We start from the raw sequence: 13,848 nt of genomic DNA, 5'->3' as shown, positions 1-13,848 counted from the left end.
AGAATAACCGAGTTGGAAGGGACCTTGGAGGTCTTCTAGTCCAACCCCCTGCTCAAGCAGGAGGCCTTATGCCATTTCAGACAAATGATTGTCCAACCTCTTCTTGAAAATCTCCAGTGATGGAGCCCCCTGCAACGTCTGGTGGCAACCAGTTCCACTGTTTAATTGTCCTCACTGTTATGAAATTTCTGCTTAATTCCAGGTTGCTTCCCTCCTTGATTAGTTTCCATCCGTTGTTTTTTCTCCTGCCTTGAGGTGCTTTGGAAAATAAATTCACCCTCTTTTCTTTGGGGCAGCCCCTCAAATATTGGAAGATGCTATCATGTCACCCTGGTCCTTCTGTTCCTCACTAGACATTGTATTGTATTATTCCCAGTTCCTGCAACCTTTATTTCTATGTTTTAGCCTCCAGTCCCCTAACCATTTTTGTTGCTCTTTTCTGCACTCTTTCCAGAGTGACATCACATCCCTGTTCATGGCGTAGGTGCATCGGCCACTTTCTGGCATGGGCATGCTGACATATAGACCACGCATCAATTCCACCGAGAGGATAAAATAATTTTCTTGGGGTTGGCTATAAGGAAAGGATCTTGCCAGTCTGATTTTCCTGGATTTTCTCTTCCCACTTTTTGCATTCAGTGAATTGGGGAGTCTGACTTTCTTCCAAAACTTATCTTATTGCTCTAAACTAGAGCAATGTTTCTCAATTTCAGTAAGTTTAAGATGGTTGGACTTCAACTCCCAGAATTCCCCAGCCACAGAATACCCTAGCCTGGGTCTTCTGGGAGTTGAAGTCCACCTATCTTTAAGTTGCCAAGTTAGAGAGCTGGAGAGAGATAGCAGCGTTCACATCCGCAGGAGATGTGCTCCACCACATTATATGCGAGTCCAGCTGTCCCTCCAGATGTTCTCAGCAGTTCCTGCCACAGCACATTCAGCCACCAGAGGGCGCCCTTCGCCTTCACTTAAGGACCGGGGAATTCTGTTCTGATTGAAGAGGCCAAGGGGAATTTAAATGTCTCCCTGGTTGCGTCTGTCTGCTAAAGGCTAAATTTAACTCCCGCTTGGTTAGTTGACTGGGTCGACCGATGGCTTTTGGGTGTTCCCGTGGTAGTTAACCCTTTCGCTGACCCAGTTAAGTGTATTAAGAGAGTGCGTGTGCGTGCGTCTGCATTTACGAGCAGAATGTTTTGCAGGGAAGGATAAATTGCTATGCAGAATAAATTCTTATGCCATCTGGTTATGCAGCAGAAGTAGTCCTTGGCTTAGGAGCACAATTGAGCCCAAAATTTCTGTTGCTAAGTGAGACAGTTGTTAAGTAAGCTTTGCCCTATTTTACAAACTTTCTTGCCACTGCTGTTAAGCGAATCACTGCAGTTGTTCAATGAGTAATATGGTTGTTAATTGAATCTGATTTTCTAATCCTGCCATTCTGCCTTTGTTCAGACTTTGCTGCAGGGAGTTTCAAAATATCCTCTTCTTTTATCTTTTGTTCTTTTACGTAGAGTTATAGGTATGCATTCACATAGTTGTTTTCCTCCTTTGCATTTGTCATTTTTGTACATTTGTCATTCCATTTATACAATTACAGTATACAATCTGGGTTGCTTTATTTACCATCCCTTCTGCCTGTTTTAACACCACCTTCTTTTCCCTTTCTTTTCTCCCTCCCTTCTCTACTTCCTTCCTTCCTTCCTTCCTCCTCTCCTTTCCCTTCCTTCTTCCCTTACCTCTCTCCTACTTCTCTCTTCCCCTTCCTCCCCTCTCTCCTTCTCTTTCTCTCCCTTCCACCTTCTTCTCCTTACCTCTTCCTTCCCTCCTTCTTGTCTCCTTTCCCCCTTCTTCCTTTCTCTTTCTGTTGTTATGTCGATTTATATTTTCCTGGGATGGTATTTCTGCAAACCCAACTATAGTTTGATCTCATTTCTTGTTCCTTTTCCTCCACTAGTCTATCCCAACTATATTTTCCCCTTTTATGTCTCACTCTTAAATATATACGTGCATACCGATATTTTCTTTTCTATTTCCCTCCTTTTCCCATCTAATAGTGTGTCATCTGGGTTCTGTATCTTTCCCTTACTTTCCGTTCTGTATTTCTTTCTCTAGCCAATCATAGAATCTTTCTCATGTCTTGAAGTACACCGATTCCTCTTTATCCTTTATTTTCACAGGTTGACTGTGAAAATAAAGTCTAGACTCTAGAATATTTTTTATTATCTCTGCACAGTCTAGAATATTTTTTTATTATCTCCTCTTCCGATGGTATCTTATTTCATTTCCAATTTTGTGCAAATACAATTCTCGCTGCTGTAGTTACATGTATAATCGAATAAATATCTTCAAAATCAAATAAGTATCTTCAAAATTTCCCTTTCTTGAATGGATTACCCGATCTGCATTTCTCTTCAGTTTCTACTTGGGGACAAGGGAGACTGGGGCTGTTTTTAAGAGCATGTTTCTCCATTTCTCCTTTAGGGAAATATAATATCTTGCCTTTTTAATATTCCTCAAAATATTTCATTCTTCTAGGTGGGGGAGGGGGCTTCCCACAGTTCAATCAAATATTGGAAGACTGTTAACCTGTCTCCCCTGATCCTTCTTTTCTTAAGCTAGACATCCCCAATTCCTGCAACCGTTCTTTGTATGTTTCAGCTTCCAGTCCCCTAATCATTTTTGTTGCTCTTCTCTGCACTTTTTCCAGAGTCTCCACATCTTTTTTTATATTGTGGCGACCACAACTGGATGCAGTATTCCAAGTGTGGCCTTTTGTTGTTAGTTGTAAAGTTGTGTCCGACCCATCGCAACCCCATGGACCAAGTTCCTTCAGGCCTTCCTGTCCTCTACCATCCTCTGGAGTCCATTTAAGCTCATGCCTACTGCTTTGGTGACTCCATCCAGCCCCCTCCTTCTCTGTCGTCCTCTTCTTCTTCTTTTGCCCTCCATCTTTCCCAGCATGAGGCTCTTCTCCAGGGAGTCCTTCCTTCTCATTAGGTGGCCAAAGTATCTGAGTTTCCTCTTCAGGATCTGGCCTTCTAAAGAGCAGCCGGGGTTGATCTCCTCTAGGACTGACCGGTTGGATGGCCTTGCAGTCCAAGGGACTCAATGCAGGAGTCTTCTTCTCCAGCACCAGAGTTCAAAGGCCTCCATTCTTTGGCGCTCAGCCTTCCTTGTGGTCCAACTTTCACAGCCATCCATTGCAACTGGGAAATCCATCGCCTTGACTAGACACACTTTTGTTGGCAGGGTGACGTCTCTGCTTCTTTGTGTGTGGTAAGGTGTGTTTAAGGTGTGGCCTTACTAAGGCTTTATCTTGTGGTTCTGTAGTTGGCTTGGAAGGACCAGAGGCATCCTGGCCAAAGGATGCTGTGGTCCGTTGCTAGGGCAACAGGGAACTTAGAACCCCAGCATTTCCAGAACAGTCTGATGTCACTGCAAAAGCATCTTCCATCTCGCTTGGGAGGCTGGGTTGAGAGGGGGCAGCCGTTAACATGTGGCCAGCCGTGGGGACAAAGAGGTGATGGGGCCTTCTTGAAGATCTGGGCCAGGAGCTGTGGGGCGAGAGATGGAGCTGTTTGTGGAGAGTAAGGTGCCACAATGGTGATGGGACAATAGGAATTGTGATGGGGGGAAAAAGAGGCCAAACAGGTCGTAGTGTGAGACTTTCATTCAGACTCAACTCTGGAGTTGTGGAGGGGGCCGAGATGATCCTGGCATCTCAGCCAACTTCTAGTCTGTATATATATATATGCAGTAATCTGGTTTTTCTGAATGAAAGTGTAGATCAGTGTTTCTCAACTTTGGTTTCTTGAAAATGTGTGGACTTTAGCTCCCAGAATTGAAGCATCCATCCATCCTTTTCTCTCTCCCTCTTTCTCTCTCTCGTTTATATCTGTCTATCATCTTCCCCCTCCTCTCTCTCTATATATATACATTGTTTGTCTGTCTGTCTGTCTGTCTGTCTGTCTGTCTGTCTGTCTGTCTATCTATCTATCAATCTATCTATCATCTATCTATCTATCATCTATCTATCTATCTTCTATCTATCTCCCATCTCTCTCTCTCTCTCTAATCTGCTTACATTCTCTCTCTCTCTCATCTATTGGTCTCCCATTTTTCTCTCTTCTAATCCATGCCTACATCCATAATCCATCCATCAATCCATCCATCCATCCATATCTCTCCCATCTCTTCCTCTATGCCTCCATCCATCCATCCATCCATCCATCCATCCATATCTCTCCCATCTCTCCCTCTATGCCTACATCCATCCATCCATCCATCTCTCCCTCCCATCCCTCTCTCTAATCTAGGCCTATATTCTCTCTCTCTCTCTCTCTCTATGTATCTGTCTGTCTGCCTGTCTCCCATTTCTCTCTTCAAATCTATGCCTACATCCATCCATCTCTCTCTCTCTCTCTCTCTCGCTATCTATCTATCTATCTCTCCATCCATCCTATCTCCAACTTTTATTGTTTTTATAAATGTGATTTTTCATCTTGGACTGCTTTTCTACAGCAGTCCAACCCAACCCAACCCAACCCAAAGATGCCATTAACTGTGGCCCACCACCAGGTAACCAAAGGAAGCCAAGCTGGATGAAGGACTCACCCTCCCCTAATGCAGCAAGGACACCCCCCTCTTTAGGCTTTCATGAACCCCTTTAATTGCCGGCAGGCGGGACCATGGGGGGGGGGCGTTCTCCCTTCCCCTTCCAGTTGGCTGCGCAGTGCAGCTGAGCATCTCCAGCGGCAGGAGAAGCGACGGCGCGCCCCCTCCCCAGGTGGAGTGAGGCCGAGGGTCGTTGAAAGGGGGTCTCGGGCACCAGCTGCCTGCCTCGGGCGGCGGTGCCAAGAAGCATCCTTCGCCGGGCGCGTACACGCGCGCCTGTGTGTCCCTCCGTCCGTCCGTCCGTCCGTCCGTGTCCACGGTAGGTGTGCACGTGCCCGCGCCTCTTGCCTGCCTGGGGGTGGGTCCTCCCCGCTGCTCCTCCTCTTCCTCCCCCCCCCGTACAATTTCTTGCTCCAAACCGACCATGGAGGCGTCTGGGATGCGGCTGAGGAGGAGGAGGAGGATGAAGGCCAGAGCAGGTCTGTGGGGGGTCCTCCCTGCCCCCTCCCACCCAGCAGAGCCCCCTCCGCCACAGCCCTCGCTCCGCACTTCTGCGCCCCCCACCTCCTGTGGCCGGCTGTCGTCCCCCCTCCCCGCGGGGGGGGGCTCTGACCCACCTGCTCCCCCCTCCTTGAGCCGGGACCCCCCACCCATTTTCAAGACCCCCCCCGAGTTTCCTCGCCCCTTTTCTCGTGGCATCAACTCCACCCCCCCTTGTCTCTCTGCCCCTCCCTTTAGCAAACACCTGGTCCTGATGACGTCATGGTCCAGGAGGTGGGGAGGGGAGGGAAAAAGCAGCGGGGGTGGGGTAGACATCCGACACCCCCCCTCTTTTGTCATGTATTTATAGCCATGGCTTCTGCCAATCCGGACCATGTTGCCCAATGCAGAATTTTAACAGCTTTGGTGTGTATGTGTGGGGGGATTGCATTCATTTTTGGGGAGCAATCCCCCCTTGGAGGAGGAGGGGGGTGCCCCCCACAGATGATTCCTCTCAAGGGGGTCTTTAGGGCGCTCCGAACCTAGGCAGACCATAAGATGAACAGCCCCCCCTCCCCCCCCCTCTGCCCATCTATCTTGGCTAGTTCTCTTAAACCTGGAAGGGAGAATTCTGCCTTTTTCCCAGCCAGGTCTGGGGGTGGGGGGTGGGGGCTGCGCATCAGGGAGGGTTTTGGGGTGCGGTGTGAAGGGGACTTGTGGCTCCGTCAGGGAAGTGTCGGCAGCAGTCGTGATTTCCTCCTAGTTTACACCACGTGAAGGGTTAATACCACTTTATAAGGCCTTGGGAAGGGCACACTTGGAATATTTGCATCCAGTTTTGGTCTCCACGATGTAGAAAAGATGTGGAGACTCTGGAAAGAGTGCAGAGAAGAGCAACAAAGAGGATTAGGGGACTGGAGACTAAAACATATGAAGAACGGTTGCAGGAACTGGGTATGACTAGTTTAATAGAAAGAAGGACCAGGGGAGACATGATAGCAGTCTTCCAATATCTCAGGGGTTGCCCCAAAGAAGAGGGAGTCAAACTATTCTCCAATGGAACAGCTTGCCACCAGAAGTTGTGAATGCTCCAACACTGGAAGTCTTTAAGAAGAGATTGGATAGCCATTTGTCTGAAGTGGTGTAGGGTTTCCTGCCTGAGCAAGGGGTTGAAAACTTCCAAGATCCCTTCCAACTCTGTGATTCTATTCTATTCTGTTCTATTCTAAAATAAAAAGGGCCCTCAAGTTGTTCTGAGATGACCGGTCTTTTTCTACCCCTGTGGCTTCTGCCCAGCCAAGGGGACCTGACCTCCAGCCTCTTGGCTTGTAGCTTTTGGAGATTGCACCCCCAAAAGACATTTCTGGGGTCCCATCAGGATGGACGTGAGCCCAGTAGCATCGCTGGGGGTGTTTAAGAAGAGCAGGGACAGCCACTTCTCCAGAATGGGATAAGGCCTCCCACTCCCAGAGGGTTGGACTAGAAGACCCCCAAGGTCCCTTCCAGTCCTAGGATTCTCTGGCTTCTATGGTGCATGTGTCTATTCGGGATTAGGATGGGATGGCCATTTGGGATGGCATAGGTCTCCTGCCTTGGGCCTTCCAGCCATGTCAGTTTATGATCTTTGTTTTCTGGGGCCTCAATCTGAGCCCAGAAGGACAAAAGGGGCCATTTAAATACAGGTAGTCCTCGACTTACTACTTCTACGTGTTAAGTTAGTTTTGCTCCACTTTATGACCTTTCTTGCCACAGTTGTTAAATGAACCCTAACCCACCCACCCTCCTTCCATCCTTCTCCTTTTCCTTCCTTCCTTCCTTTTTTCCTTCCTTCCTTCCTCTTTTTTTCTTCTCCTTCCTTTCTCCCTCCCTCCCTCCCTTCTTCCTTCCTTCCCCCCTCCCTCCCTCCCTCCCTCTCTTTTTTTTCCTTCCCCTCCCTCAACAGTAGACTAAGTAGTTTGGGGTGTAACAGAGCAGATGCCCCAGCTGAGGGACCTCCGGATGCTGGGATCCATGGACCATGCATAACTCTAGTTCCTTCTTCTCCTTGAATCTAACTGGGAGGAAGTGTCTTCTATTATTCACCTTTGATTGGCATGGTTGATGTTGAGTGTGATGTTTTATGCCTTCAATCATGTCCATATCGTTTTGGGAAGGTATGTAGAGGTAGCTCATTCTGTTCTGGAAAGGTTTGGTCTACAGCAAGTTGGCCTATTGCAAAAAAAATGACCCAACTCCACTTTTGGCATGGTTGATGTTGAGTGTGATGTTTTATGTCAGGTGAAGTGGACTCCCCCAAGAAGAAAATGAATGAAGAGGAGGAAGAGGGGGAGGAGGAGGAGGAGGAGGAGGAGGAAGAGGAAGAAGGGGAGGAGAAGGAAGAGGAGGAGCAGAAGGACATGGAGGAAGAGGAGGAAGAGGCAAAAGAAGAACAGAATAAGTCCTCCAAAGACGATGGGAAGACCTCCAAAGAAGATACGAAGCACGACCTCCAGGCTCAGGTGCTGCAGCTTCTCGATGAACTGGAGGAAACACGGGAGATGGTTCTCAAACATGAAGAAGACGCGCTGGAGTTGCAAGGTGAGACCTTCCCACGTCCCAGAGGTGGAGAGTTCTGGCTCTGGAGCCACTTCTCCTTTCGGCTCTTGCTTGTTTGGGCGGCTTTCTTGGTTGACAGCAATGATGGTCCATTGTCCTCTCAAGAGTGTTGGGGGGGGGCAACCTAGGTTGGCTGTGAAGTTATGGTGAGGAGCCTCCTCCTCCTCCTCCTCCTCTTCTTTCTTTCCCTTCTCCTAATTCTCATCCTCCCCCTCTTTTCCCTCCCTCTCCCCCTCCATCACTTTCCCCACCCCCTTCCTTCCCCATCTTCTTCCTCCCCATCTTTCTCCTTCTCTTCCTTCCCTTCCCTTTCTTTTTCTTCTCTTCCCTTCCCTTTCTTTTCCTTTCTTTTTCTTCTCTTCCCTTTCTTTTCCTTTCCTTTCCTTCCCTTTCTTTTCCTTTCCTTTCCTTCCCTTTCTTTTCCTTTTTTCCCTTCCCTTTCTTTTTCTTCTCTTCCCTTTCTTTTCCTTTTCCTCCTTCCCTTCCCTTTCCTTTCCTTCCCTTCCCTTTCTTTTAGTTCTCTTCCCTTTCTTTTCTTTTCCTTTCCTTCCCTTTCTTTTCCTTTTTCCCCTTCCCTTTCTTTTCCTTCTCTTCTCTTCTCTTCCTTTTCCTTCTCCTCCTTCCCTTTCCTTTCTTTCTCTTCCCTTCCCTTCCCTTTCTTTTCTTTTCCTTCCTTTTCCTTCTCCTTTCCTTCCTTTCCTTTCCCTTTCCTTCTCTTCCTTTTCCTTCTCTTCCCTTCCCTTCCTTTCCCTTTCTTTTTCTTCTCTTCTGTACTCATTGTAATTCCTACATGAACATTTTGCCTTGTTTTACAATCGTACCCCCCCTCCTCTCCAGAAGAGTGTGCTGGGGGGGGTGTTGGGGGTGTCCAAGGTTTCCCACCTTGTCTCCCTTGATCCCAGGCCTCCCAGATGCCTCCTGCTGAAGTCCCACCTTCTCCTTGTTCTCTCCTTCAGGCTCTCCCTGGCTGAGTTCGCACAACATGCGCTTCCCCAGGTGAGGTTCAGAAGCTGCTTTTCTGCCCCCTGTTCAGCTTGGCCTGCTGTGAATTTTGTGTGTCGCTTAAGTGTGTTGTTCAAACCCAGCCCTCTCGTCCGGTGGACTCTCTGGCCAAGCATTGTGCAAAGTGCCAACGCCACAAGGGAGACGAATGTTTTGTTTAGCAGAAGAAGCCGGCCTGTGAACGTTCAGCCTGGACGGATAAACTAGCCAACAATCCTGGGTTGGCTAAAAGTCTTGTGTCCTTCCTTCCCTGTGTGTCTCTGGCTCTCACTGTCTCCTCTCTTGAACGCTTTGTGGCTGTGCGGCCAGCATATCACAATGCTCAGCTTTGCAGGCCACAATCGATCAGTCAGTCAGTCAGTCAGCCAGCCAGCCAGCCAGCTAGACAATCAATCAATCAATCACTCAATCAGCCAACCAACCAACCAACCAACCAACCAACCAACCAACCAACCAACCAGTCAGCCAGCCAGCCAGCCAGTCAGTCAGTTAATCAATCAATCAATCAATCAATCAATCAATCAATCAATCAATCAGCCAGCCAGCCAGCCAGCCAGCCAGCCAGCCTGCCAGCCAACCAACCAATCAGCCAGCCAGCCAGCCAGCCAGCCAGTCAGTCAATCAGTCAATCAATCAATCAACCCATCAATCAACCAACCCATCAATCAGATTCAATCAATCACAAGGCAGTTGGCAGGGACCTTGGAGTCCCTTCTAATCACAAACACAAATCTTCAATCTTGATTGATTGGTATTTTGAAACACGTTTTACAAGCAGTCCTCGACTTACAACGCTTCGCTTGGCGACTGTTGGAAGTTGCAATAGAACTGGAAAAAACTAGCTTATGCCCATTTTTCACACTTATGACCATTGCAACATAACCGCAGTCAGGTGATTTACATTCGGAGTACTTGATCGCTAAAGAGAAAATTGGAGGACCCAATACAAGTAGTCCTCGACTTACGACCGCAGTGCACCCTGAATTTCTGTGGCTAAGTGAGACAGTTCAGCGAATTTTGCCCCGTTTTGTGACTTCTTGCCCTGGTTGTTAAGTGAACCCTGGATTCCCCGTTGACTTTGCTCGTCAAAAGGTCACCAATCCCAGTGACCCCCCCGGACACTGTGACCGTCATAAAACGTGAGTTGGTCGCCAATCTTCTGAACGTTGATCATGGGACCACAGGGATGCTGAATGGTCATAAGTGTGGGAAACGGTCATACGTCGCTTTTTCCGTTGTAACTTTTGAACGGTAACAAAACGGACTGTTGTAATTTTGAGGAGCAGCTGTAAGCGGCTAGGATCTCAATCGCTCGTTGGTGGGCGCCATCTTGACTTTTTTGACCTCCATGGGCTCCCCGGCCACCCAGACTCTGCTGGGAAAGCTGCAGGCCCTGGTGGGCTTGTTCCTAGGAGGGTTTTACGGCCACTAATCCGTCTTTTTCCCCCTCTGGCAGGTTTACTGGAAGACGAGCGCCTAGCCAGCGCCCATCAAGCGGAGGTTTTCACCAAACAGATCCAGTGTTTGCAAGGTTGGTCCTGATACGCTGCGGTCTTTTTATTTCCTATTTATTTATGTCGTTTGTCACAGTAAGCAGCAGCAGGGATGCGTAGGAGCCCCCAAAGACAGCGTGTAAAAATGGGTTTCCGAGGGTAAAAAGATCGGCCTGCAACAGGGAGGAACAAAATCACGCACGAATTATTAAAATGATTATGAATTACATGATTCAATGAAGTGACAGGCCGTCCTCCGGTGGAGCCCAAAATTGAGAAATGTGTGAGTTTTGCCCCACTTAAAAAACTTTCCTTGTGCATCAGAGGCAGATTAAGAGAGTTGGAAGGGACTTGTAGGTCATCTAGTCCAACCCCCCAGCCCCTCCCCCCAGCAGGAGACTCCTCTACACCAATGTTTCTCAACCTTGGAGACTTTAAGTCCTGGGGGCTTCAACTCCCAGAATCCCCCAGCCAGCACAGCTGGCTGGGGGATTCTGGGAGTTGAAGTCCCCAGGACTTAAAGTCGCCAAGGTTGAGAAACACTGCTCTACACCTGTTGTTGTAACTTCAAATGGTCACTAAAGTGAACTGTTGTAAGTCGAGGACTGCTTGCAAGATGTGTTTCTAAATAGAACAACATCAAAGCAGGGAAACATTTTAAAAACAGGCAGGGCGAGCGATGGACCCAACTACGAACAAATTATTAAAATTATTAGACCATTACAAGTTAAATTATTACATTAAAGTACAGGCTGGTCCTCGAGTTACGACTGCAGTGAAGGCCAACTTTTCTGTCGGCGAAGCGAGACCTCCGTTCAGTGAATTTTGACCAATTTTGCAACCTTCCTTGCCGCCATTAAGGGAATCGCTGAAGTTGTTAAAGTGGAAATGCGGTCGTTAAGTGAACCTGCCATACTCGTGGACGTTGCTTGTCGAAAGGTTGCAAAAAGGGGATCGTGTGACCCTGGGGACACTGCGACCGTCATAAGTATGAATCAGTTGCCAAGTGTCTGAATTTTGACCAGCTATTGCAATGGTCGTAAGTGTGAAAAAATGGCTGTAAGCCACTTTTTTCAATGCCACTGTGACTTTGAGTGGTCAGTAAATGAACTGTCGTAAGTTGAGGACTACCTGTAAATGGACTGGTTCATGTGTGTGTGTGAGTGTGTTATTTGAGATACTCATGACTCATTCTTATGGCCAGGGAGGTGGGGGGGCTGACTTTTGGGAATCTCTGTTGGGGGGACGGAGGGTCTTCTTGGTTGACCTACAAATGTCCTCCCCTCCCCTCCCCTCCCCTCCCCTCCCCCCTGTCACTGATACCTGATCTCGGCTGCCAGGAGAACTAAGAATACATGGAGGAAATATTTGGGCTGCCCATTCAGGGCCTGGGAGGGAGGCTCAGCTGGACGGAGACAGACTGGGAGGTCAGGCCTGGAACTCAGCCGACCCAGGACTCTTCTCTGGCCGAAGGTCCAGCCATCTGACGGTTGAGGGAGGAATGGAAATAGAATATTGAAATAGAATAGAAGAATAGAATATAGAATATATATAGAATAGAATAGAATAGAATAGAATAGAGAGTAGAGTAGAGTAGAATAGAATATAGAATATATATAGAATAGAATATAAAATATATATAGAATATAGAATAGAATAGAATAGAGAATATAGAGTAGAGTAGAATAGACTAGCATAGGAATAAGAATAGATTAGACTAGACTACACTAGAATAGAACAGAATATAGATTATAGAATAGAATAGAGAATATAGAGTAGAATAGAGAATAGAGAATAGAATATAGAAAAGAGAATATAGAATATAGAATATAGAGTAGAATAGAATAATAGAGTAGAATAGAATAGAGAATAGAATATAGAGCAGAGTAGAATAGAATATATATAGAATAGAATAGAATAGAATAGAATAGAGAACATAGAGTAGAGTAGAGAAGAGTAGAATAAAATAGACCGCCTGAGGTAGGAGCTGCATCACTTCCAGGCCTTCAGCATCAGCCTGTAAAGCAGTGGCTTTTCTTTCTTTCTTTCTTTCTTTCTTTCTTTCTTTCTTTCTTTCTTTCTTTCTTTCTTTCTTTCTTTCTTTCTTTCTCTCTCTCCCCTCCCTCTTTCCTTCCATCCTTTCACTTTCTTCTTTCTTTCTTTCTTTCTTTCTTTCTTTCTTTCTTTCTTTCTTTCTTCCTTCCTTCCTTCTTTCCTTCCTTCCTTCCTTCCTTCCTCCCTCCCTCCCTTCCTTCCTTTCTCTCTCTCTCTCCCCTCCCTCCTTCCTTCCATCCTTTTACTTTCTTCTTTCTTTCTTTCTTTCTTTCTTTCTTTCTTTCTTTCTTTCTTTCTCTCTCTCTCCCTCTCTCCCCTCCCTCCTTCCTTCCATCCTTGTTCTTCCTTCCTTCCTTCCTTCCTTCCTACCTTTCTTTCTTTCTCTCTCACCCCTCCCTCCTTCCTTCTGTCCTTTTACTTTCTTTTCTTTCTTTCTTTCTTTCTTTCTTTCTTTCTTTCTTTCTTTCTTTCTTTCTTTCTTTCTCTTCTCTCTCTCCCTCTCCCCTCCCTCCTTCCTTCCATCCTTGTTCTTCCTTCCTTCCTTCTTTCCTTCCTTCCTTCCTTCCTTCCTTCCTTCCTCCCTTCCTTTCTCTCTCTCTCCTCCCTCCTCCCTTCCATCCTTTTACTTTCTTCCTTCCTTCCTTTCTTTTCTTTCTTTCTCTCTCTCCCCCTCCCTCCTTCCATCCATCCATCCATCCATCCATCCATCCATCCAACCATCCATTTCTTTTTCTGCCTCTGGAGGGTACCCTGTTGGGGGAGAAGCCTTCTGCAGGCTGCCCTCCCCAGAGCCATTCAGCCTGAGATTCCGAGACGCTGTGTCTTTAAGGGGCCACGCCCCCCCCCCCCCCAGGCCCAGGCCAGGCACAGAGGCTGGGCCAGGGGGTCACCTAGAGCTCCTGGACCCGGACCCCCTACCCCCATGGAGCCGAACCCCTCCGCATCTGGGAAGGGTGAGTCCCCTCCCAAGAGGGGAGGGGGAGTGCAACCATAGCAACCGGGCCTACTTGGTGGCATCCAGGATGGCCCAACTGCCAGGGACCCCTCCCCACCTTGCTTCTCTGCTTGGGTGTCTCTAAAGCCCAATCTGGGTTTGTTTTTACTCAAACCATGGTTTGTTTTAAAACAAAACTTGGTTTAGCAAACTGGTGGGCAGAGGGGGGGACACACGGGGAGACCCCACCCTCATCTCTTTGTCCTTCCATCCCCACCAGGACCCAAATGAATTCAGTGTCGTTTTCAATCACGTATGTTGAATTGAGTTGAGTTTTTATTTAAACAGATGCTTTCATTCAATTCGCTTTAAATTGTTTCCCAGTTATGGGGTACAGCCTGTTTTAACTGGCACAGATGCCCCGTTCAGTGAGGCAGTGGATTTATGCCCTATAACCCCCTGGCAAGAATTTCCTAGACGGTGGCGGGGGGGATGCATTTAGGCTCGAATCTGAGAGAATGACAGGTAAATGCAGGTGGCCTTGGATTCACGGCTGCAGTAGAGTCCACATTTTCAGTTGCTAAGTGAAACGGTTACGTGAATTTTGCTCCATTTTGCGACCGTCCTTGGCACAGTTGTTAAGGGAAGCCTGTTAGAAATACAGTTGTTAAGTAAATCTTG

The 13,848-nt window shown here is 47.5% G+C and overlaps 1 protein-coding gene across 6 annotated transcripts in view; it reads left to right on the top strand.

Annotated features, from left to right (window-relative positions):
- Positions 1–4,901: 4,901 nt before the first annotated feature.
- CCDC136 (coiled-coil domain containing 136) overlaps positions 4,902–13,848 on the top strand; it is a 34,603-nt gene continuing 25,656 nt past the window's right edge. For 5 of the 6 annotated variants that reach the window (XM_081956771.1, XM_081956774.1, XM_081956773.1 and 2 more), the window contains exons 1-3: positions 5,014–5,087; positions 7,366–7,665; positions 10,142–10,216. In XM_081956771.1, the coding sequence (XP_081812897.1) occupies positions 5,033–5,087; positions 7,366–7,665; positions 10,142–10,216 (430 nt within the window). In that variant the 5' untranslated portion in view covers positions 5,014–5,032. Of the gene's footprint in view, positions 4,928–5,013; positions 5,088–7,365; positions 7,666–10,141; positions 10,217–13,848 lie in introns of those variants that run through there. The other variant, XM_081956772.1, reaches the window with a different exon arrangement.

This window comes from Natrix helvetica (genome assembly GCF_964273705.1).
Source record: "Natrix helvetica genome assembly, chromosome: 6".
NCBI lineage: Eukaryota > Metazoa > Chordata > Lepidosauria > Squamata > Natricidae > Natrix > Natrix helvetica.
Note: the sequence above shows the minus strand (reverse complement) of the source record. Positions and strands in the feature narration are given on the sequence as shown.